Genomic DNA, 22,330 nt, shown 5'->3' with positions numbered 1-22,330 from the left:
CCTCCCCCAACTCCCATAAGTGGCCCACAACACACATCAAATTCCACACACACTTAACATGCCACACCCACCCACCAACACAACAGGAAACTCTGCATGGACGCACACACTGACTCTCCAGTCTGCCACTGTCCATAACAAGGCACATCAACGCATGCATCAAACCGGTCCACATATGACTGTTCATATGATTAGCCATGAATTAGGGTGAAATGCATTTCAAACATGCTGAAATAGATACAGACCCAAAGCATGTGGTTCCCATAACAATTCCCCACACGACTTCGCAAACTCAAGCAGGGGGGAAGGGATTCCATATTTGCCCAGGCCTCGCCTGCAGGCCAGGCATGAAGTTAGCCACTTCAATGCAATCCATTTAATCTCACAGAAACCCTGCAGAATTCTGTTTTCATGGATGAAGCAACAAAGGTTCTGAGAGGTAAAGTAACATGCCAATTAGCAGGAAGCTCAGACATATTCTTCTAACTCCATAGCAAATGCAGCAAGCTGTCTTTAACCCCCCACTCCCTACCGTGTGTCTGTGTGTGTGTGTGTGTGTGTGTGTTTCCTTTGTACTTAAGTAAAACTCCTTCACAACCAATGGCAGCTATTCACAGATGTGGGCCTGGACTTGCCCAACTCATCCACTCTTTTTTCTGGCAAAGGCATTACATCATTCAGCAAATGCTTGTACAGTGTCTTCCACATGCTGAGGACTCATTCACAAAAGGTGAACAAGCTGCAAAAGCCAGGCATGGTGGCACACTTACACACAATCCCAGCACTCAGAGAGGCTGGGGAAGGTGGATTGCTGCAAGGCCAGCCTCGGCCAGATTTTGGCACCCTGTTTCAACCCCCCCCCCAAAAAAAGCAACAAGACCTGACCAAAAGAAGCATGCAGTCCATCAAGGAGTGGAGGCGACCCCACAGAGAAGAGTGGACACAAAGTAGGAAGTAGGTCTTAAATGCAGAGAACTGAGGACAAGAAAACATGGGTCTCTCCAGGCAGTTAAAAGTGGCTCCTGTGCCTTTAATCCCAGCACTTGGGAGGCAGAGGCAGGCAAATCTTTGTGAGTTCGAGGCCAGCCTGATCTATAAAGTGTGTTCCAGGAAAGCTAAGGCTGTTAATACAGACAAACCTTGTCTTGAAGACAAAAAAAAAAAAAAAAAAAATGGCTTATTTGAAACTGGGAGGTGGTGCTTAGTCCCAGCACCTGGGATGCAGAGGCAGGCTGATCTCTGTGAGTTTGAGGCCAGCGTAGTCTACAGAGCAAGTTCCAAGACAGCTGGGGCTACACAGAGAAACCCTGTCTCATGAGGGGGGGGAGAGGAGGCTTCTTGGAGGAGGCAGCAATGAGCTCATTGAAGAATGAGTGTGATCTAGCAGGGCGGGTGCTGATTGGTAGACAAGGAAAAGATAGGAAGCAGGTTCCAGAGCATTGAGACTTTAAGAACCTTATGTGCCACCCTCTGGTGAATGGGGAGGGAGTAACAAGTTTGGGCCTTGTACCTGCTAAGCAAATGCTCAACACTATATGCCCAGCCCTAAAGAATTTCTACAGCAGAAAAATCTGGGTGTCCTTTGTATGTTAAAGATAGGCCTGAGCGCTGCAAGCGCTGCAAGTATGCAGGTAGGACACCGTACTTGTATGAGCAAGAGCCTGGGTTCCATCCATTCATACACTGCAAATAAACAAAAATATATAGACAAAAAAAAAAAAAAAAAAGAAAAACCCTTGGAAACTAGGGGGACTGCTCTGGAGTTACTGCAGTAAGCCTTTCAGGAACTGTAAGGTAAGGCTCGGCTTAAGCACATAAGGCATCTAGAGAAGACCAAAGGAAGAGGTCAGGGGAGAGAGAGTGTGTCCTGTTCCTCAGAGCACAATAGCCTCCTGACCCACAGAAACCTGACTAAAGAGATGGGTCCTTCCTCGGAACAAGGCACATGTGCGCAAGCACATGATATTTTGTACATAATTATAGGGCATTGTCTTCCCTGGAGCCTCGGGTTAAAAAAAACTCAGTTCCCTGGAACTCTAAGAAGCAAAATGACATAGCAGTTAAGTTGTAGATGCTGAAGTATGACTACCTGGATTATGGTCTCTCAACTCCACCTCCTCTTAGCTATGTGAGCTTGGCCACTTGACCCTATAACTGTACCCGGAACATACATAGTCCTCCAGGAATTTTGGCTTATATCAGTACAGGTTAAATCAGAGTGCTTGTCACTACTCAGGCATCTGTACTGGCCTGCCCTTGGGGTTCTGACAGGATACCCCTTCAGCTGCAGCCACTGAGAGCACCACCTGTGCACCTTCACTACCTTTCCTTTTAAAAGGGCCCCGCCCACCTCCCATTTCTCTCTCTGTCTCTGTCTCTCTGTCTCCCTCCTTTTTTCCTTTCTCCCTCTCTCCTTCTCTGCCTCTGTCTCTGCCTCTCTCTGCTTCTGTCCCCAGAGGCTGGTCTCCTCTCTCCCCCTTTCCATTCACTTTCCCCCAATAAAAAAATTCCCCCACCCAAGCTCTATCGAATGTTGTCTTTCTCTCTCGTGCACTCCTTTTTTAAAATTACAACAGTGCCAAGACCCTTCCCCCTACACTTGACTTTTCATCCCACTCCATCTAGGGTCTCTGGTTTGGGTTTCCCAGAGGAAGGTCCAGCACCCAGTGTTTCCATTTACAAACTTACTAATTCGTTTTTGGTCTGAGTTTTGGTCTGAGTTTCCACTATTCTGAGACATAGTTTAACATGCATTGGGCATGGTGCTGCTGCACACCTTTGATCCCAGCACTCAAGAGGCAGAGACAGGCAGATCTCTGTGAGTTTGAGGTCAGCCTGTCTACAGAGACAGTTCTAGGATATCCAAGACTACACAGAGAAACCCTGTCCTGAGAAACAAAACAAAAGACAACAAAAAAGAGTTTAGCATACTTCTTGCTTTTCTCTCTCTTCCCTTCCTCCTTCACGTCCTTCTTTGATAAGGTCTAACAGCTAAGGCTAGCCTAGAACACTCACTTCTCACTCAATCTCCCAAGTGCTGGGATTACACACATACACCCCCATGGCCAACTAATGCCTTTTTCTAAAAAAAAAAAAAAAAAAAAAAAAAAAAAAAAAAAAAAAAAAAAAAGGACGACGACAACGTAGGCCTGCTTACTATGAAGACCTTGGTTTTTTCTGATAGTTGAGATGGCAATGTTAGGAAAATGACACATTGGATATGGCGGTACTTTGGAGGGGAGACAGGAAGGATCCCTGCCAACTCTAGAATCACACACAGCCTCCTCACTGCAGCTTCCTAGCTCTCCATCAATGCTGGGGCTGTGGCACAGCATGTGTGAGGCCCTGGGTTCCATTCCCAGCGCCACGAAAAACCAGCAGTGCCTGTAATCACCAACTATGGGAGGTAGAGGAAGGACAATCCGGAGTTATGGTTATTTTTAGCTACAAAGTGAGTTTGAGCTCCTGGGCTACACGGTCGTCTGGGTTCTGGTGAGTCACTAGTGTGTTTCAGCATAAAAGAAATGGGAAATAAAATTTGTTGTCCAAGGTTTGCGTCCACCTCGTACTCACTTCAACGCCGCAGCGGAGTGGGCTCGAGAGACCGCTTGGGGGCGACCGAGAGCTCATAGCTTTCCCTTTAAGGCTGAGGCGGAAGGCCAGCGGGAGAAGGCCTTTGTGTCGGCAGGATAAAATATGAGGCCTCCCCTTTAAGAGGGCGGAGCCACTGCTATGGCGGCGGCTTCGAATGCCGCCCTGGACGCACACTCTTAGTCTCTCGGCGACCTTCTCTCAGCTTCCGCTGTGGTCTTAAAGACGCTTCTCTCAGACCCTGCTTCGGGTGTACGGAAGGCCACAGTGCCCCACTCACCTCTGGGTCGAGTTGGAGGTGAACCCCTTGAGTCTGGTACGGCCGGGCCAGCCCACCCGCCCGAGCCGAGCGGAGCCGAGCCGTCGTTATGGTAATGCCGCGCCCACGCCGCCTCGGGTGGGAGTGGGCGACGGGGATCACAGCTGCGGGGAAGCCAGACTCCGGGTTCGGGCTCGGTGAATCTGCTAGGATGGGGCCTGGGTGTAGTCAGGAAGGGCACGCTCGCGCGCAGCAAACCTTGTAAAAGGACCCTTCCCCGACCGACAGACAGACAGACACACTCACGCACCTCTTTCCTTTCCCTCGATTTACTTCCTTCTCTCTTTGGAGAAATAGTCATCAATCCCTGTGTCCCCAGATGTCACCGCCTTTTGGAACCACCCCCCCTCCCCGACGCTCGTGACCCTTGGACATCTCCCCTCACCCCTCCCCTGGCTGTGGGATTGACACTCCTCTGAACCTATTGTCCAGAAAGTAGACCGGGGCATCCCACCCTCTTGGGAACTTAGCTTTTGGGCTTTGGACTTCTATAGAAAGAAACCACTAGCTTGTTTCCCAGAAACAAGGGCCCCATGCTAGGATTTATGGTAGTTTCTTATGTTGCACAAACCTTTGGGATGGTGTAGCAAAATCCTCAGTCCTGACTTCCAGAAGTGGTACGGGCATGTAATCCCATCCCTTGGGAAAAGAGGCTCGAGGTCAAGGTCAGGGCCTGAAGAGACCGCTAGGCAGGTAAAGGTGATCACCTCTGATGGCCGGAGTTCCATCCCTAGATCCACAGGGAGGGAGGAACTGACTCCCTCACCCACACAGTGATGCCCCACCCTACTAAATAAATATTTTTTTACAAGAGTTGAAAATTACCTTCATCAACATAATGGGTTTAAGGCCAGCTTGGGCTACTTGAGGACTTGAGGACTTCTGTCTCAACAACAAAAAACTCTCAACTGCTTGTGCACAGTGCTGACCCTGAAGATCTGCCTTTGCTCCCTTGGCATTTCTCTCTTTTCCCATCCCCCACCTCTTTGTAGCAGTAATTCAGATAAATGATTTTTTTTTTTTGTACACAAAAGCGTTAAGTCTTTACCTAAATTGAATTTCTTCTCTCTTTCCTCCTCCAGTACTAGCCAAACAAAAAAACAGAAAAACAGTACAGTTGATAGTGTTGTTAGAGCCTGGGGGAAAAGATAATGAATACAGAATGTTCTTGCAGTGTTTCTCCTCCAGCCTCAATTGCTTTGTTTTCCTTTTCAGACGTGTAGTTTTCAGAAGCTGTTTGCTGTGGAAGAGGAGTTTGAAGATGAGGTAGGGAAATGGTGGTGATCAGATTGCAAAGAGGCCCGGCCTGGATGGAAACACCCAGGTTCAGAACATTTGGAGCTGTCCCATCAGTATATATGTCTCTTACCTTTTTTTTTTTTTTTAACCTACGAGAGCCTGGGGATGTAAATAACTATGAGCAACCACCAAATTGGCGCTATGTGCTTGTAGCTTCAGTGCTCAGGAGGCTCATGCAGGAAGATAATGAACCCAAGGCCAGCCTGAGCTACATAAATAGACTATCTAAACAACAACAGCATATTTAACTTGTTTTGTTTTGTTTTTCTTGAGACAGGATTTCTCTGTATAGCTCTAGCTGTCCTGGAACTCACTCTGTAGACCAGGCTGGCCTCAACTCACAGAGATCACTTGCCTCTACACGCCCCCCTAGGATTAAAGATGTGTGACACCACCACCCCACCCCATACACCCCCCACCCCCCCACACCCCACCCCCACTCCCTACCCCCACCCCCCCCCCCCACCCCCCACCCCCACCCCCCCACCCCCCCCCCCCCGCTAAATTTAACTGTCTTTTTGCTGTTGTTGGGTTTTTTGTTGTTTTTTCGAGACAGGGTTTCTCTAGCTTTGGAGGCTGTCCTGGAACTAGCTCTTGTAGACCAGGCTGGTCTTGAACTCAGAGATCCTCCTGCCTCTGCCTCCTGAGTGCTGGAATTAAAGGTGTGAGCCAGCATCGCCCAGCTAAAATGTAACTGTCTTAGGTTAAGATAGGTGTGGTAATGCATATTGTAATCCCAGCACTCGGGAGGCAGAAGCAGGAGGATCTCTGTGGGTTCAAGGCCAGCCTGGTCTACAGAGTGAGTTCCAGGACAGGCAGGGGGCCCTGTAAAAAGACCCTGCCTCAAACAAACAAACAAGCAAAACAAAACAAAAGGCTGGAAGTGTGGGCAAGTGGGTACAGGTACCTGCTCATCTTGAAGTCCTGACCTCAGTCTCCAAGCTCTGAATAAAACCAGTGCACTCACAATTCCAGCATTTGAGAGGCGGAGGCAAAAGGATCAGAAGTTCAAGGTCACCTCTACTGCATAGAGAATTCAAAGCTATTCTGGGCCACATGAGATCCTGTCTCAAAAAAAAAAAGTAAACAGAAAACAAATTAGCTCCCTGAGTGTAACTGCCATGTCTTTAATTATAAGGACCTTTCTGGGAGCTGTCTCGAGGGTGATTTCATCCACTTTTATAATAATAGCATCCCTGAAGTGGGAACAGTTCATGGAGAGCCAGACTCAGGGAGGAGACAACACAAGTTAACTGGATGACTTGAGACCTGAGGGCACCAACTAGCATGTGGACCATGGCAGATTGTTTTCTAGCCTCCTCCTGTCTCTTCTCTACGATGAAGGACATTGCTGTGCCTCACATTTCCTTCTCAAAAGATAAGAAATTAAATGAGATACAAAGTCAGCATATTGGACTCCTTGTGTAAGCTTTACCCCATGCCAATTAAATGAGAGTTCTGGCCAGGGAATTTCAATAAGTCCCTTACTGGCCATGTGAACCTGGGAAAATCCTATTGTTCTCTGACCTTCCAGGGCCATTTTCAACAGGAGTCTTGCCTTTTCATTCATAGTGCTTGTGATCAAATGATCAAATTAGCCACATTCCTAGCCCTTCCTGAAGAGGCATTGCTGAGTTTGTTGTTTGGAGACAGGGTCCCTTTGTGTAGTAAAGGCTCACCTTGGATTTGAAACCATCCTGCCTCAACCTCTGGAATGCTGGGATTACAGACATGTGCCACTATGCCTGACTACAGAGGTAAAGCACAATCAGAGACTACCAGACTAGTCTCTATAACTGTCTTCATGCTCAGAACCAGTGGATATAGTTTCACTTGGACTAAGGCATGGACATTTCTACCTTGATTTACCTGCCTCTGCTTCCTGAGTGCATCCTGCAGTTAAAAGCTCACAGTGTTGCATGCAGCAAGAGCCAATTTGTGCTTCTCAAATCCTCTCCTAAATCATAGGGTTCTAGCCAAAGCTCTTGACCAGGCCAAGTCTTGGGTTCTTATTTTTCTTCTTTCTTTTAATTGTATGTATGTATGTATGTATGTATGTATGTATGTATGTATGTATTGGTGTGTGCCTGTGTGTGTGCACGCTACATGTTCATGTAGATGCCCATGGAAGCCAGAAGAGGGCTTTGGATCCCCTGGAGCTGGAGTAACAGATAGTTGTGAGTCACTGGACCTGAGTGCTGGGATCTGAACTCTGGTCCTCTGGAAGAGTAGTAAGTGCTCTTAACCACTGAGCATCTCTCCAGGCTCAACAAGTCTCCATTTCTGCATACATAAGACGAGGATTATCCAAAGGATAATATCAATACCTATCCATAGGCCATTGGGAGAATTCACTAAGGATTCTAGTAAGATACCTGTGTGGTACCTGACACCCAATGAAGTTACAAGTGTTTGTTGTTTGTGTTGTGGTAAATTGAGCTTTATGTTCGCAAGTTATTTGGTTACTTTTTCTTGCTCCCTCCCTCTCTCCCTCCCTCACTCCCTCCCTTCTCTTCTTTCAATGGGGTTTCACTGTATAGCCCTGGCTGTCTTAGAACTCACTCTGTAGACCAGGCTGGCCATGAACTCAGAGATCTGCTTACTGGGATTAAAGGTGTGTGCCACCACCGCCTGGCTTCTGTTTTGTTTTATTTTTTATTTTTATTTTTTATTTTTTAAGTGCTAAATACTCTTTATTTGATATTGCACATAGACCACAGTAAGTGCCTTTCAGTGGTAAAAGGCAGCAACCTTTGACTTAGGGAATTCTAATTAAAATGACATCGTCAAGTTACTTCCTAATGTTTAGCCATTGCCTGTAGCAGACCAGTGAATACAAACTGAAACACAGGTGAGTCTTCTTATTTCTGAGACAGTAACAGAGTTTTCCTAGTGTTTATACATACTCATATGCCCAGTTATATAAATTTAAGTATAAAACCATTCAATAGGTTTAGGTGACACCCCCATCTTTGTGGAAAGTAGAACTTTAATAATTAAGTCCAATCATATCTTGAGAAAGGGAGAGAAGTGATAGTATTTATGCAACTGGAATTGTTATTTTAAAAAAGACCGTATCCACTTTACTACAAGTCAGTTTTACTTAAATCAGGACTGTCCAACAAAAACATTGTTAGCCATTCATGATCTGAATTTTGGTGTGTGAATTAAATTATAGTACACATTAAAGGTCATGAGACATTTGTTTTGTAATAAATAAGGCATCAGAATTACTCATTAGTAGCCTTTTTAAGATAAGCTATTAGGTCTGCCCTCTCTCCCTTCTTAATTCCAGCGAAGATCATTTTTGTACTTTTTGGGATTCTCCAAATATTCCATCAGGGTATCCTCTCCCCAGGTGATGCCTTTGTTCTTGTTGGCATCTGTTTACGAGAATCCAACAGCCTGACCTGTCTTCCTCCCGAACAGACCATGGAGATGTGGTCCAGTCTTATGCTTGCCTCCCTTTTCCACAGTGTGGCACTGGGCACACTTCTCAACAAAACTCTTCTTGCCTTTCTCAGCATCGCCCATTTTTAATTCGCTCCCAGGTGATCAGCACCACAGCCGCTGTGACCCCGAGACGGACATCCCTCTCTCTAGCCCAAGGACACGCTAGCCTCGCCTATGTACTGGTGCTTTGGAGGCTGCCCTGGAACTAGCTCTTGTAGAACAGGGTAGTCTCGAACTCACAGTGATCCACCTGTCTCTGCCTCCCAAGTGCTGGGATTAAAGCACTTGGTGTGCCACCAACGCCCGGCTCTTGTTTTGTTTTTAATGAGACAGTCTCAGTTAGTTTGGACTGACCCCAGATTGCTGTGTGTCTATCTAAGGATGACATTGAACTCCTCGCCTTCCTTCCTCCTGTCTTCATTGCTGGGATTATAAGCGTGTACCATCATACTCACCTTCTTTGTGGGGTTTTGCTCAGCACTGCCACCTTTATCAAGATGTGTCCCTGTCTTTAACTCTCAGTTTTGGAGATATGTCATTAGAGGCTGAAAAGGAACTGTGAAAGTGATCCTCTTGGGTCCTAGCAGGTGACAGAAGAACTCCCAGGGTGATAATGGAATTAGGAGGAATGATTCAGACTGTTCACATTTTTGTTCCTTGAAAATGGCAGACCAGTCCCTTTCTCAATTCCCAAGGCAAGTGATGTTATGGCTAAGTGTCAGCTCTGTGGGAGGAAAGGGGACCATCAGTCCTCAGGGTGATCAGGATTCTGCCATCCCTCTCTTTGTGTGACTGGAGTGTGGCACTCTGGATGAACATCTAAAGTAGGAAAAACCTCTCTCTAGCCCAGACACTCCAGAGCAGCAGCAGGGGCTGGGGGTGGATAGCACCTTCCTGTCACTTAATCAGCAGTTCTGACTCAAAACACCCTCAGAACAGGTCTGTTGCTCTTGTAGGTGTCAATCTCACCTTGCTTCCCAAATGCAATCCATACTTAATTTAACTTGCCTGAGAAGCTATATTTAACTGCTGTCTTTGGCTGGATCCAGGGGCTTTCTGTGTTACTGAAGACTCTGTGTGTGTGTGTGTGTGTGTGTGTGTGTGTGTGTGTGTGTGTGTGTGTGTGTGTGTGTGTGTGTGGAGGTAATGCAATGGCCAACAGGGTAGCTCCCCACTGTCCTGACTGAGCACTAGCCAGTCTCCTTCAGATGAGTATGTGACCTTGTGGGATGCCTTAGGCTTCCTGGTACCCTGGAATACTTTTCCTGTTGCTTTCCCAGTAAGCCTCCTCCTGGAGACTGAAGAGTAACTCCCTGAAAATCTAACCTTAGAATGCTTCTGCCATAAACCTGGGGGCCCACTGGCTCATAGGGGGATCACAAGTAGTGAGAAATGCCATCATTGCCTTTCATGTCTTGGTTTCTTGCTTGTATGCGTATATCTGCACATATACATACTATATGCTTAAAGAGAAAAGGTAGAACATTTATTTATTTATTTATTTATTTATTTATTTATTTATTTGGTTTTTCGAGACAGGGTTTCTCTGTGTAGCTATGGATATTTATTTATTTATTGGAAGCAGTTTTAAATTCCCAGATGCAAAGACCCTGCCAAGTGTGGTAGCACTGGCCTGTAATACCTTCACTCGGGAGGTGGAGACAGAGTGGGAGTTCAAGGTCGTCCTCAGCTACATAGCAAGTTCAACAAGGCCAGTCTGAGCTATGTGAGATACTGTCTTAAAAGCAAACAAGCAAAATGCTGGTGCAAGGCCCGCTTTCTCTGTTTCTTTGTAGGACTTCTTATCTGCCGTGGAGAATGCAGAGAACCGCTTCTCTGGTACAATACCTGGGAATGCTGGCCACCTGACACCTGTTTCTTCCAGACCACAGGACACTCTGCAGGCACGATTCTCAAGACCATTGACATCATACCCCACTTCTTCGAGCCGGCCCGTCCAAGGACTCTGTCTCCCTACTCTCAGCAAACCCCAGACCATCAGGGATCCACTCTGTTCAGGAGCAGTGTCCCTAAGACCAGCCTCGATCTCTAGCAGCAGCATTAGCAGTCAACAAAGAACAGCATGGACAAGAGTGCTCCAGGAGTCATCGGGACCCCAGGCCTCAGCCGCACACTCTGGGCTTGTCTTTGGGAGCCATCAGCAGGGCATTGGTGGCTTTGAGGCACCCAATCAAGATGAGTTTGACAAGGCCCTGGCAAGCATGGAGCTGGAGGGAGCTGGCTTGGAACTAGAACTTAGAGTTGACCCTGGAGCCACCCAAATCCTGCCTGTTCAGCACTGTGAGGATCCAATATTGGCGAAAAGGGCCAGAGTGGCTGACCTGAGGGAATCTTTTCAGAAGGGGCCCATTGTCCGCTGTAGGAATCCAGGGCCTTCCTCGAGACCCCGAGCTGCAGGCAGCCTTCCTCTCCCGTCTGCCTCAGCAGTTTCCCATGAAAGAGGCTCCCCTGTTCCTGCACCTCAGCCTCTCCAAGTAGCCGGGAGGCCCATTCAGAATATCCCACAGAATCATTTGCCTGGTCAGCCATGTCAGTCTCCCAGAGCTTGGTCAAGTCGCACACCCCGTTTTCCTGGACCTCGACATCCCCACTGTAGCTCTGCAGCATTTCCTCGGGGACCTTTGCCATCCCGAGCCCCAGTGTCTTCTGTTGAGTCTCCGGTTAGCACTCCCAGAGTTGCTTCCACCCCAGTTCCTCAGCCAGCTCTGCAGACACCTATAGTCACCAACCACCTGGTTCAGCTTGTCACTGCTACCAACCGGACACCCCAGCAGCCCTCCCGCCCCTCCATTCGAGCTAAAACCCGCCGATTCCCTGGCCCAGCAGGACTTTTGCCCCACCAGGTGAGTGACCAGTTTTCTAGGACGTTAGGATCCAGGGAAAAACAGTGGTCCAGTCTTAGACTATCTTCATGACAGACAAAAGGAGTGGGGAGAAAGGAGAAAACTGCAAGGGCTGGAGAGATGGCTCAGTTGGCACAGTGCTCACCATGCAAGCACGATCTGCAGAACCCACATGAAACGCAAGACAGAACTGAACATGGGAGGTGCACGCCTTTAATCCCAGTACTCCACATGGGAAGCAGAGGCATGTGGATTTCTGTGAGTTCTAGGCCAGCCTGGCCTACAGAGTGAGTGCCAGGTCAGCCTCCAAAGCTACAGAGAAACCCTGTCTCAAAAAAAATCAAAAACCAAAACCAAAACAAAGTAGGGGCTGGAGTGGTGGCTCAGAGGTTAAGAGTACTTGCTCTTCAGAGGGCCTGAGTTCGATTTCTAGCCTGCACATGGTGATTCACAGCTGTCTATAACTCCAGTCCCAGGGAGCTGACACCCTTTTCTGACATGTGTGAGCACTAGGCACATATGTATATGCCCACAAAAGAGCTGTACAATAAAATAATAAATAATTCTAAAAAGTAAAAAACAAGGTAAATAGTGCCTCAGGTCTCCCAAGGAGTCCATCTGAGGTTGTCATCCGGCCTCCACGTGTGTGCATGTGCACACTTATGCACACATGCCATGTAAAAAAATAGGATTTTCAAAGCTGCAAAAGTCAGAAGTGGGAAGGGAAGAAGGGAGTGGCTTAGAGGTAGAGCACACACCCAACAGAGGCAAGGCCCTGAGCTCCAACCCCAGCACTGATGGGGTGGGGAATGGCTTGCCTGCAAGGGCCTTCCTCAATTGGGTTAATGGAGGTGGGAAGGGCCACCTTAATTGTGGGATGCTCCATTCTATGGGCTGGGGTCCTGGACTGAATACAAAAAGTAGTATGAGCGTTAGCATTCATCACCCCCTGCTCCCTGACAGTGAATGTAGTGTGACAAGCTGCCTCAGGCTCTTGCCACTTTAAGTTCCCTGCCATGGTCAGTGTCCCCTGTAAGCCAAAGTAAACCTTTCTGTAAAAAAAAAACAAAAACAAAAAAACAAAAAACAAACAAATATAAAAAAATGGACAGGAAGAACACTTGAAAATTCACCTGTGAAATAGTGCTTGAGAGACAGTTTCCTAGTTTTTGTGTGCTTGGGTGTCTGTTGTTTGCTAGCCGTAGACAGGAATATTTTCTCACTGACATTAGCTAAGGGTAGGTATCGGGCAGTCTGTCTGGCACTGGGAATAATTGCAGTGTGGCGGAAGAAGTAGGTGGGGATGAACGGTCACGCACAAAGGTGCAGTGAGAGTGGGGGTCACACTGGCTCTGCCTTGGCCTTGCTCAGTGGCTTTGGGTAGATGACTAGGAGGATAAAAGGGAGGAGGGGGACTGTGCTTGGGGTTGGCCCAGCAGTGGGAAGACGGGTTCTTCCCCTGTCTGAAGAGCAGGGGTTCTTAAGGATCACAGAGCACTTCACGGTGGCTGGTGTGGGGAAGCTGGGGTCGGAAGTGAAGCAGCCCCAGTGGTGAAGGGAGAAGGTCCTTCAAGCTAGTTTTGAGTTAGAATCCAGGTAACTGGACACTGAAGCTTTGCTCTGGTTACAATAGGTATCTTCCTGGTGCAGGGATTGACACAGTCTCTGTTGTCACTTGCTCTTCTAGGCCCTTCAGGAGAAACCGAGTGGGGTGGTCTGCACTTTCCCCAAGAAGGGCCACTAGAAGAGCTGCTCTGTAACTCCTCACAGACCCCTCTATTTGGGTCACTGCCCCCTTCAGGCAGAACTGAGCCTTGCTTCTCCAGTTTCCTTATATTCCCAAACTGATCCCCAAAGTGTCATTTTTAGCTACCAATGAGGCTCTTGAGACTGCATTAGGAGCAATGTACTATGTGCTAATTGTCCCTGATAGTTTCCTGAACTCATTATGTAACCCCAGACAAGGTGCTGTACTTGTAAATAACAGCTGCTGAGCTTGCTCTCACCTTCTCTTCCCCTCTTAGCACAGCGGGAAGAATTTGGAGGAGATCATGGTTTCCACACCCCAGACTCCAACTCATGGTGCTCTGGCTAAACTCCAGACTGAGGTAACTTCTTCTGTGTAAATCTTTACTTCTTGGGCAATGTGTAAAAGTGAGGGGTGGGATTGGAGAGATGGCTCAGAGGTTAAGAGCACTGACTGCTCTTCCAGAGGTTGTGGGTTCAATTCCCAACATCCACATGGCAGCTCACAACTGTCTGTAACTCTAAGATCTGACAGCCTCACACAGGCATACATGCAGGCTAAACATGTACATAAATAAGAATAATTTATATATAATGTAAATATATATATATACATACATACATACATACATACATATATATAAACTGTCTCAAAAAAAAAAAAGTGAGGGGCGTCCTTGCATGCCTCAGTTGATGCTGCTAGGCCTATACCAACGGGCAGGTGGAAAAAGTTGGGGGAGGCAGCAGTTTTATAGACATAGAATGAGGCCTGGCCTGCTGACATGGCTCAACCTTCTCTTCCATCTGAGAACTACAGGCCCAGCTAGCTGCATCTTTCCCTAGAGGAGAGTGTAATAAGTCTTATGAGATGGTATCTTAGGAACCCTCTCAGGTTTCTGGGAGCTGAGCTGGGAAGGATCTGCCTTCATCTTGTCTCCAGGAGGTTCTCTTTCAGTGGGTAGGACCAGTTTCCCTCCCTCCTGGGGCTAATTGACTTATTCTATCTTCAGACCCACCTTTCCTTTTAATTCTCTCAGTGTTGCTCCCTAGGGCTGCCTGTCCACTTCAAATCCAAACCTGGTAGTAATCATCTGAATTCAAAGCAGTTGTTGATACAAAGCAACTAATGGTTAAAACCAGGGGCATCACCTGGAATGGTGGCCCACGCCTTAAATCCCAGCACTGGCAGAGGCAGGTGGATCTCTGTGAGTTCGAGGCCAGCCTCGTCTAGAGTGAGTTCCAGGACAGCCAGGGTTGTTAGTTGTTATACAGAGAAACCTTGTCTCAAGAAACCAAAACAAAACAAAAACAGGGGCATCAACCAGAAACAAAGTCAGTAGTGGTGGTGCTAGGGCAGCAGAGGCAGTGGGTCTCCAAGTTCAAGGCCAGCCTGGTCTACAGACTGAGTTCCAGGACAGCTACATAGAGAAACCCTGTTTTGAAAAACAAAAAGGAAAAAAAAAAAAAAAAAAAAGATGCAGATGCAGGGTGCAGCCAGGTCACATGCCACTTTCTGTTCATTATGGTAATTGAGAGGCAGGCGTCCCTCTCCACCTCGGCCCCCACCCCCACCCAGGAACTCACTGTTTCTTTCCCACCTGCCTGCCCTGCCTCAGTCAAGTGTCTTTCCCAAGAAAGGTCCCCTCACTAATGCAGGGGCCTCTCTGCTCTGTGGTTCCAGATTGTTACTAGTTCCCAGGGATCAGTGGAAGAAGATTTTGGGCGTGGGCCCTGGCTCACCATGAAATCTTCTCTGGGCCTGGATGATGGAGACCCTGCCTGCTTCCTGTATACCTACAGTATTGTCATGGTGCTGCGCAAGGTAAGGTTCTAGAGACCAGAGACTCTGCTGCCTGCTCCGCCTTAGGAAGAGGCTGCCTGCCACCTCTTACTCCAGTCCTGTCCCTGGAGGGCAGCCTGAAGTCCCTTTGGTTGTAAGTTTGCACTGTTACCCACAGTTCTGAGTACATGTTGGGCATACCTCTGCACTTTTGGGTACCAGATTGAGAGAGAGAGATTAAGCATATTGCAACCCTGAGAACTCCTAGTGGTCTCTCATGTATAGATGCATGTTGGTATGTGTGGCCTGCCATGATGGAGTGAGCCACAAAAATTCATACAAATGGAAAGACACCTAAGAGAGAAAGAAGAACCTGCCAGCTTCAGTCTCTGTGGGGGCAGGCAGAAGTGTGCCCTTCCACCTGCCTTGGCCTGCCACAAAGGAAGGCTGTTAACCATCCCCTGGTTGCCGTGGGGAGTTACATGTGGGCATGGTTAGCTCAGTAAATGTGTCTCCTTGTAAGCAGGCAGCCCTCAAGCAGCTTCCCAGGAACAAGGTCCCCAACATGGCAGTGATGATCAAGTCCCTGACTCGGAGCACAATGGATGCCAGTGTAGTTTTTAAGGACCCCACAGGTAAGGAGTGGGTCCAAGTTTCTTATGAATGAACTCTATTGAGGTCAAGAGATGAGAGATGAACAGCCACTTCCCAGCCAGGACTCAGACCTTGAGACGGAGGCCATGTGGTTTTTGCAGGAGAGATGCTTGGGACAGTGCATAGGGTACTTCTGGAGACACACCAGAATGAGCTGAAGCCTGGCTCAGTGCTCTTGCTGAAGCAGGTAGGGGAGCTCCAGAAGGGACCTGCTGTGGGGAGGAGCCCCAGGGGGTCCTTACATGGCTGGCTGCCTTCCCTCCACTGCCAACCAAGGAGAAGCGAGGCCCTGGTTTGCTGGAGCTGAGAGCAAGCCTCTGGCCAGTGAGCTGCTCCACTCATCAAGGGTAAATGGGGATAGAGAGTTGTATTTGGGGGTGGTGAGTGGTTCTGTTGTGGCACCAAGGCTAAGGCAGGAGTGTGTGTGTGTGTGTGTGTGTGTGTGTGTGTGTGTGTGTGTGTGTGTGTGTGTGTGTGTGTGTTGTGTGTGTGTGTGTGTGTGTGTGTGTGTATGATGCAGAGGACAGGAAGCCAAGGAAAGCTGGCTCCTGAAGGTGGTCCAGCAGTGCTCCCTCCAGACACTGACTCCCTTCCTAACTCCAGATCGGAGTTTTCTCTCCGTCACTCAGAAATCACTACCTCAACGTGACACCCAACAACCTGGTCCATATTTACAGTCTAGATTCTGGGGACGGGGACTTCCTCAAGCCATCTCAGCCCTTGCCCAAGGTAAGTGGGTCAGGATAGATGGTGACTGGCAGAGCTTTCATGCCTGGTTTCTCTCATGTCTTCCTTTCCTCATCCCTGGAGGCAGAGGTGTGAAGGGGCAGGTCCACTGAGGTGAAAGGAGTCTCCACTGCCCCTGCTCCATCCGCCTGAGTAACAATACCTACGGGAGCAGCTGGCTTCCTGGTGATCCCTGAATGTCTGATGGCAGGCTTGATTATCTGAGAAGTTAGGAGTCACATGAGAACCAGGCAAGGGCCCCCTGGGGGTGGATTACAGAAAAGGATAGAGAGTCGAATCTGTGCCAGGTGGCAACACAGAACAGGGAGTACAAATGGCCTGTCAGGTGAGCTGGCCCTTGCTCTGAGACTTCCTTCCTGGTCTCTGCCTCCACTAGGGATGCACTCGAGCACACCCTTCAGGAACTGAGGCAAATATTTGTGTTAGCTGAAGATAGCTCCAGACAGGTCTACCCAGGCTGGATCCTGCTGACTCCACCCTTAGGATCCTGACCTGGAGGAGGGCAGGAGACCGGGGTCTTGTCCAAGTTTTGCTAATAATTTCTACCATGACCTTGGGCAAGCCCTGTCCCTTCCCCTGTTTTTGCTCTATCTGTAGAACAAGTGTTTGACTTGATGACCTCCAATCACTGTAGACCTTTATCTCTTATTTTCTACTAATATTTACTCCCTTTCCATGGACCCCGTCATATGCCTCAGAATCACCCACCTCTATAACCTTCATTTTTCTTTAAAATTTATCCTTCCTCTGTGTGTGTGTGTGTGGTTTCTTTTTTTTGTTGTTGGTTCTTTTTAAAAAGATTTATTCATTTTATTTTATGTGTGAATGTTGGGTTTGCCTGCATATATTTATGTGTCCTGTGTGTGTGCTTGGTGCCTGTGGAAGCCAGAAGAGTGCATCACGTTGGATCTCCTGGCACTGGAGTTATAGATGGTTGTGAACCACCATGCAGGTGCTGGGAATCGAACCTGGACCCTTTAGAAGAATGACATGCTCTTTTTTTATTTTTTTTTAAGATTTTATTTATTTATTATGTATACAACATTCTGCTTCCATGTATATCTGCACACCAGAAGAGGGCACAAGATCTCACTACAGATGGTTGTGAGCTACCAAGTGGTTGCTGGGAATTGAACTCAGGACCTCTGGAAGAGCATTCAGTGCTCTTAACCTCTGAGCCATTTCTCCAGCCCTCACAACATGTGCTCTTAAATGTTGCTCATTCTCTCTAGCCCTGATAACAGCTTATTTTTCAATCCCAGGCTAGCTCCTCTTTACCTACTATGGTGGTTATACAGAGTCTAAAAACATTAGACACTGAGAAATTGGAAAGACCAGCCGGGAAGTCTGTTTTGGTTTAGTTGTCTGCTGTTTTGGGTGTCTGGTGTTTCATCTCTCTCCCTCAGCTTTGGCCTGAGTTATCCTGCTCCTCCGCCCATTCCCTTATTGTGTCTTTGTCCTGAGAGGCCCTTCATTTGAGGTCATCTGGGTAGAGGTACCCCCACCCCAGGAACTTCAGGGGCAATGACACTGGTAACCAGATCCACTGTCCTCAGGATCTAGGAAACTTCGATGGAAACCTCCAGCCTGATGTGGCTGCAGAGCCCACACAGGGCCTCAGAACAGCACAGAACCCAGCGTTGTCTTGTGAGGAAGAGCTCCCAGAGGCAGGTAAGGCACACAGCCCCTTGGCACCCTCTGGCCTCACTCACCGAGAGTGTTTCCACACACCTGCACCTTACTACTCCCCTTGTACCTCTGGGAACTGGTGCAGCATTTTTTCAGAAATTGGAGGATGTCTTGTTCAGCAAGGCTGCAGGTCTTGTTAAGAACTGTTATACTCTTGTAACAGTGTGGCAGAAGCCATACAAAGCACACCAAGTGTGGTCCATGGCTCCTCCATTTGCTGGCAATATCTTTAGTTGCAGAAGGGAACATCAGCAGCCATGGGTACATGGCACAGTTTGTGTCCTGTGTGGTCCTCATGAGCAGATTTCCACCCTACCCATGCTCAGAGGATCACCAACGAGTGTCAAAGAGTCACATATCCGTGTGGCCAGGGGGACAGGGACACAAACCTGAGAGGCCCAACTGGAGCTACCCTCAGGTGGAGCCATCATGTCCCAGTCAGTCCTTAGCTTTCAGTTTCAGAAATTTAATCCTGCCTGGCCTGGAGGCAGGAGGATTATGGGTAGGGTTCTCACACCAACCACATTCACAATATACCAATATGTAAACCACAAAGCCCATTTGTTTAGATCCTACATAGGTGACTCTGCCCCTTATGCTGGGGTCTTGTGTTGTCTGGGTTCCTGTACTCTCTCCTCGTAACTGGGTCTGCTGCTGACCCCATTGCTGTCTGAAGAAGCTGCTGATAGTCACAGAGCGAGTGAGGAGAGCTGGCTGTGGAACAAGGTGTTCATGTCATGTTGTTCCACTGTCCGGGGCTAAAGACAGATATGCAATTCCTGCTGTTTCCTGAGATGCTAGATGTCACTGGGCTCCTCCCCTTCACCCCAGATGGGTTTCTCCAGCTACTCATAGCACAGCTCCCACAGGGCAACCTCTGGTTTTTTGAGACAAGAGTTTTCTATGTAGTCCTAGCTGGCCTGGTGCTCACTATGCACAAGTTGGCGTCAAGCTCACAGCAGTCCTTTTGCCTTAGCTGCCAAGTGCTGGCATTAAAGGCAAGCACTGCCATGCCCAGCCCATTGGGCAACTTTTTCCTTGCTGTAAGCAAATAACAGCCTCACCTGCCCTGAATACAGTGCTAGTCACCCTAATTAAACTTTGAATGCTCCCCGATCTACCTTCTCCTTTTCCTTGCAGCAGCAGCTACTGAGTGCTCTAGGCAGACCTGGAGCTGTGCTCTGGGGTGTGTTTACAGTCTGCCTTCTGAGACCCCCATCCTGTCCTGGAAGTGACAACAGGCAGAGCCTGAGTAGGCTCACTCTGGGCAAGTCACTGCACCTCTTTAGAGTTTGCTCTCTCAGTAAAGTGGGTTTTATCCCAGCAACCACCCTGAGCTGCCTGAGAAGGGTTGTTGAGGTGGAGTGAATTGCAGTGAGTGTAACTTCAGCATTGCCAGTGCCTGTAAGCACCACATCTGACAGTACTGGTCAGGAATGCTTCCTGTCTTCCTTTTCATTCTGTTGGAAAGGCAGGCATGCCATGACCTGCGTGAAGGTCAGAGGACAGCTCATGGGAATCAGTCCTCTACTATGTAGGTCCTGGAAGTACCTGCTGGCCATTTTGCCAGCCCAGGATTGTCACACACACACACACACACACACCTCCAGACAAGGTTTTTCTCTGTAACTCTGTAACCCTGTAACCCTGGCTGTCCTGGAACTTGCTATATAGACCAGACTGGTCTTGAACTCACAGACATCTGCTGCCTCTGGCTCCTGAATGCTGGGATTAAACATGTAAGCCACTGTGTATTTCATTCTTCATGTCCACCCAGGCACTCGGGATTGGGGTGTTCACCCACTGTCAGCTGAGAGCCTAGGTTGACAAATTGTGTCATTCCTAACACATACCCCTCATCCGATCAGAAAAGTTGCAATAGGAAACCTCCCCTCCGAATCCTTCCTGCTCAACACTGCCTCTAGATAGAAGGGAAAGAAGCCACTGAAGCATAGGGATGCCCCAGTCCTGCTAAAATGACCCAGGAATTGTATCCTGCCATTTGTTGTGCATATGTTTATAGGGAGACATGTCAGTCTCACACCCATTGGCATGGGCATACTGCCCCAGGGGAGCCAGGTCAAGGCCCTTCTAAAGGGCAGGGGCTTCGGGTCTGACTTCTGTGGAATTCTATGGTTGTCACTGAGTCTACTCCTGTCCACTTCCCTCTGCAGATGACCTGGATGGACTTCTGAGTGAGCTCCCCGAGGACTTCTTCTGTGATCCCAGCAGTTGGGACTGTCTCAAGACAGGACATCCACCATGAGCTGGCAGTCTCTGCCCCCAGACAAGCTCTAAGTGCATCTGGTCACATCCAAGGGGGAGAAAGCCGGTGCAGCTGGAGACCAGACAAGCTCATGGTCTGATGCCTCCTCACGGCCCCCTTCCCAAAATCCCTGAGTGATGGACCAGACAGTGTGCTGCTGAAGCCTGACAACTTCCTCTGGCGTGGGCACCCTGGAAATGTGAGCGAGCTTAGTTCTCCAGCCTCCATGGTCTCAGAGTCCTGTGACGCATCACCCTCCAGCCGATAGGAAAAGTGTGGCCTCCACCTTATCTTAACTTTAGAGACGTTGGGCCTGGTTTCCTTGTCCCTTTATTCCTCAGTCCCCTGACAACTGAGGAGCCACAACCACAGCAAAGGTGACCTAAGGCTATAGCTAACACACCTTCAAGGGTGATGGTGGAGTACAGGCTATTGCACCTGGTTCCGAAATAAAGCAGCCCCTCCTCATCTGCCACCCCTCCGTCCCACACCTACTCCATTCTCTGCTGGCCAGAGCAGTCAGGCTCCAGCAGATAGACAGCAAGGCAGAGCAAAGAGCATTCACTCGTGTGTGTGTGTGTGTGTGTGTGTGTGTGTGTGTGTGTGTGTGTGTGTGTGTGTGTGTGTGTGTGTGTGTGTGTACTTACCCCCCCTCCCTCCTCCCCCTCTGCCTTTTTTTTTTTTTTTTTTTTTTAATTTTATGTGTATGGGTGTTTCGCCTGCATATGTGTCTGTACCACCTGTCTGCCTGCTCTTGGAGACCAGGCTTTAGATCCCTCAGGACGAGAGTTACAAGTGGCTGTGACCAGGTGGCCTTGAACTCATACAGATCCACCTGCCTTGAGTGCTGGGATTAAAGGGGTGCACCACCACTGCCCGGCTCCTTTTGTTTGTTTTTTATCTTTATTTTGAGGCAGGATCTTACTAAGTTTCTGGCCTTGAATTTGGCAGTCGTCTTGTCCCCACCTCCCAATTACCTAGAACTCCAGTGTGGTACCATCAGGCCCAGCTTCTCCATCTTATCTGGGTATCTGTGGGCCTAGATCTCCTCACTGAGGACATGTCTGTAAAATGTGTCCTCTCTACTCCGCTGCTTGCCGGCAGTCAAATGGTATACAGCCACTCAAGCATTAGGGAGTTCTGTTCTAAGGGCGGAAGGTCTCATAGCATTTTGGATGAGCTTTGTATGGCTGTTGTCTTCACCGGTTCATCCATTTATATTACTCTGGACCCGGGTTTTTATTTTATCCTTTGAGCTGTAATCTGATGTGGCTTTATCTGTTTTGTGGCACAGGACTTTCAGTGCTCTTTTCAGCACCATCTTTTTTAGACCACAATTGACAAGAGCCTGGGTGAGACAGAAAAGGTCGCAGTATTCAAGTTGCCAACCCATTATTCTTCCCAGAATGAGGGGCAGAGAGGAAGCAGGTTCAAGAGGCCTGTTCGACTGGCAGCCTTCCCCCACCTCAGCTGTCACTGAGAGGCTGAGAGTGAAGGCCTCCAATGCACTGCTCTTCTGAGAGACTGATGCCATGAATGCGGCCATGGATGGGACTGTAAGCAGCTGGAGAGCTGCTGACTCTAGGGAACTTTCTACCAAAAGGATGCTGTGCTGGGGGCCAGTACAGCACAGGGCCTTGCACTTTCACATCCCCTCTCCTTTCTGCCTGCTGCTAATGCCCAGCCCTCTTCTAGCTTAGACCCGGGCCACACCCATCTAGGTGGTGGTGTCAACCAACTATCCTGTGTTTGCATTGGGACACTCTGAGCCCTGGTCCCCCCCCCCATCCAATCTCAGCTAAGCCCAAACTGTTTCAGATCCTAGTTTCTTGGGTGCTTCATTCTTCTCCAGACTAAATTCCCGGGAAGCCAACTGAACATCAAATCCTCTAGCACTGTACCTTCCAGTTCGACTTACAGCC

At 48.6% G+C, this 22,330-nt stretch overlaps 1 protein-coding gene and 1 pseudogene across 3 annotated transcripts; one reads left to right on the top strand and one right to left on the bottom strand.

Moving 5' to 3' along the window:
* Positions 1–3,699: 3,699 nt before the first annotated feature.
* On the top strand, positions 3,700–20,883 carry Hrob (homologous recombination factor with OB-fold). 3 transcript variants are annotated; one of them, XM_027427951.2, is made up of 10 exons: positions 3,701–3,962; positions 5,126–5,176; positions 10,459–11,526; positions 13,551–13,634; positions 14,954–15,094; positions 15,579–15,687; positions 15,808–15,893; positions 16,310–16,435; positions 18,010–18,124; positions 20,317–20,883. In XM_027427951.2, exons 1-10 carry the CDS (start codon positions 3,960–3,962, stop codon positions 20,406–20,408), a joined length of 1,875 nt encoding a protein of 624 aa, XP_027283752.1. In that variant the 5' UTR covers positions 3,701–3,959; the 3' UTR covers positions 20,409–20,883. The 3 variants fall into 3 exon arrangements, 2 of the variants coding, with proteins under 2 accessions (XP_027283752.1, XP_027283753.1); XR_004770790.1 differs by lacking the exon at positions 15,808–15,893 and having other exon boundaries at positions 3,700–3,962; XM_027427952.2 differs by lacking the exons at positions 15,579–15,687; positions 15,808–15,893.
* On the bottom strand, positions 8,399–8,755 carry LOC100753519 (annotated as a pseudogene).
* Positions 20,884–22,330: the final 1,447 nt, after the last annotated feature.

The sequence above is a fragment of the Cricetulus griseus genome, chromosome 7 (assembly GCF_003668045.3).
Source record: "Cricetulus griseus strain 17A/GY chromosome 7, alternate assembly CriGri-PICRH-1.0, whole genome shotgun sequence".
Taxonomy (NCBI): domain Eukaryota; kingdom Metazoa; phylum Chordata; class Mammalia; order Rodentia; family Cricetidae; genus Cricetulus; species Cricetulus griseus.
Note: the sequence above shows the minus strand (reverse complement) of the source record. Positions and strands in the feature narration are given on the sequence as shown.

Bases quoted from the DNA above. Each gene is read 5' to 3' on its own strand.
- Hrob (XM_027427951.2), top strand. The intron at 13,635-14,953 runs GTAACTTCTTCT...CTGTGGTTCCAG, and splicing joins TGGCTAAACTCCAGACTGAG to ATTGTTACTAGTTCCCAGGG. The intron at 15,894-16,309 runs GTAGGGGAGCTC...TCCTAACTCCAG, and splicing joins CAGTGCTCTTGCTGAAGCAG to ATCGGAGTTTTCTCTCCGTC.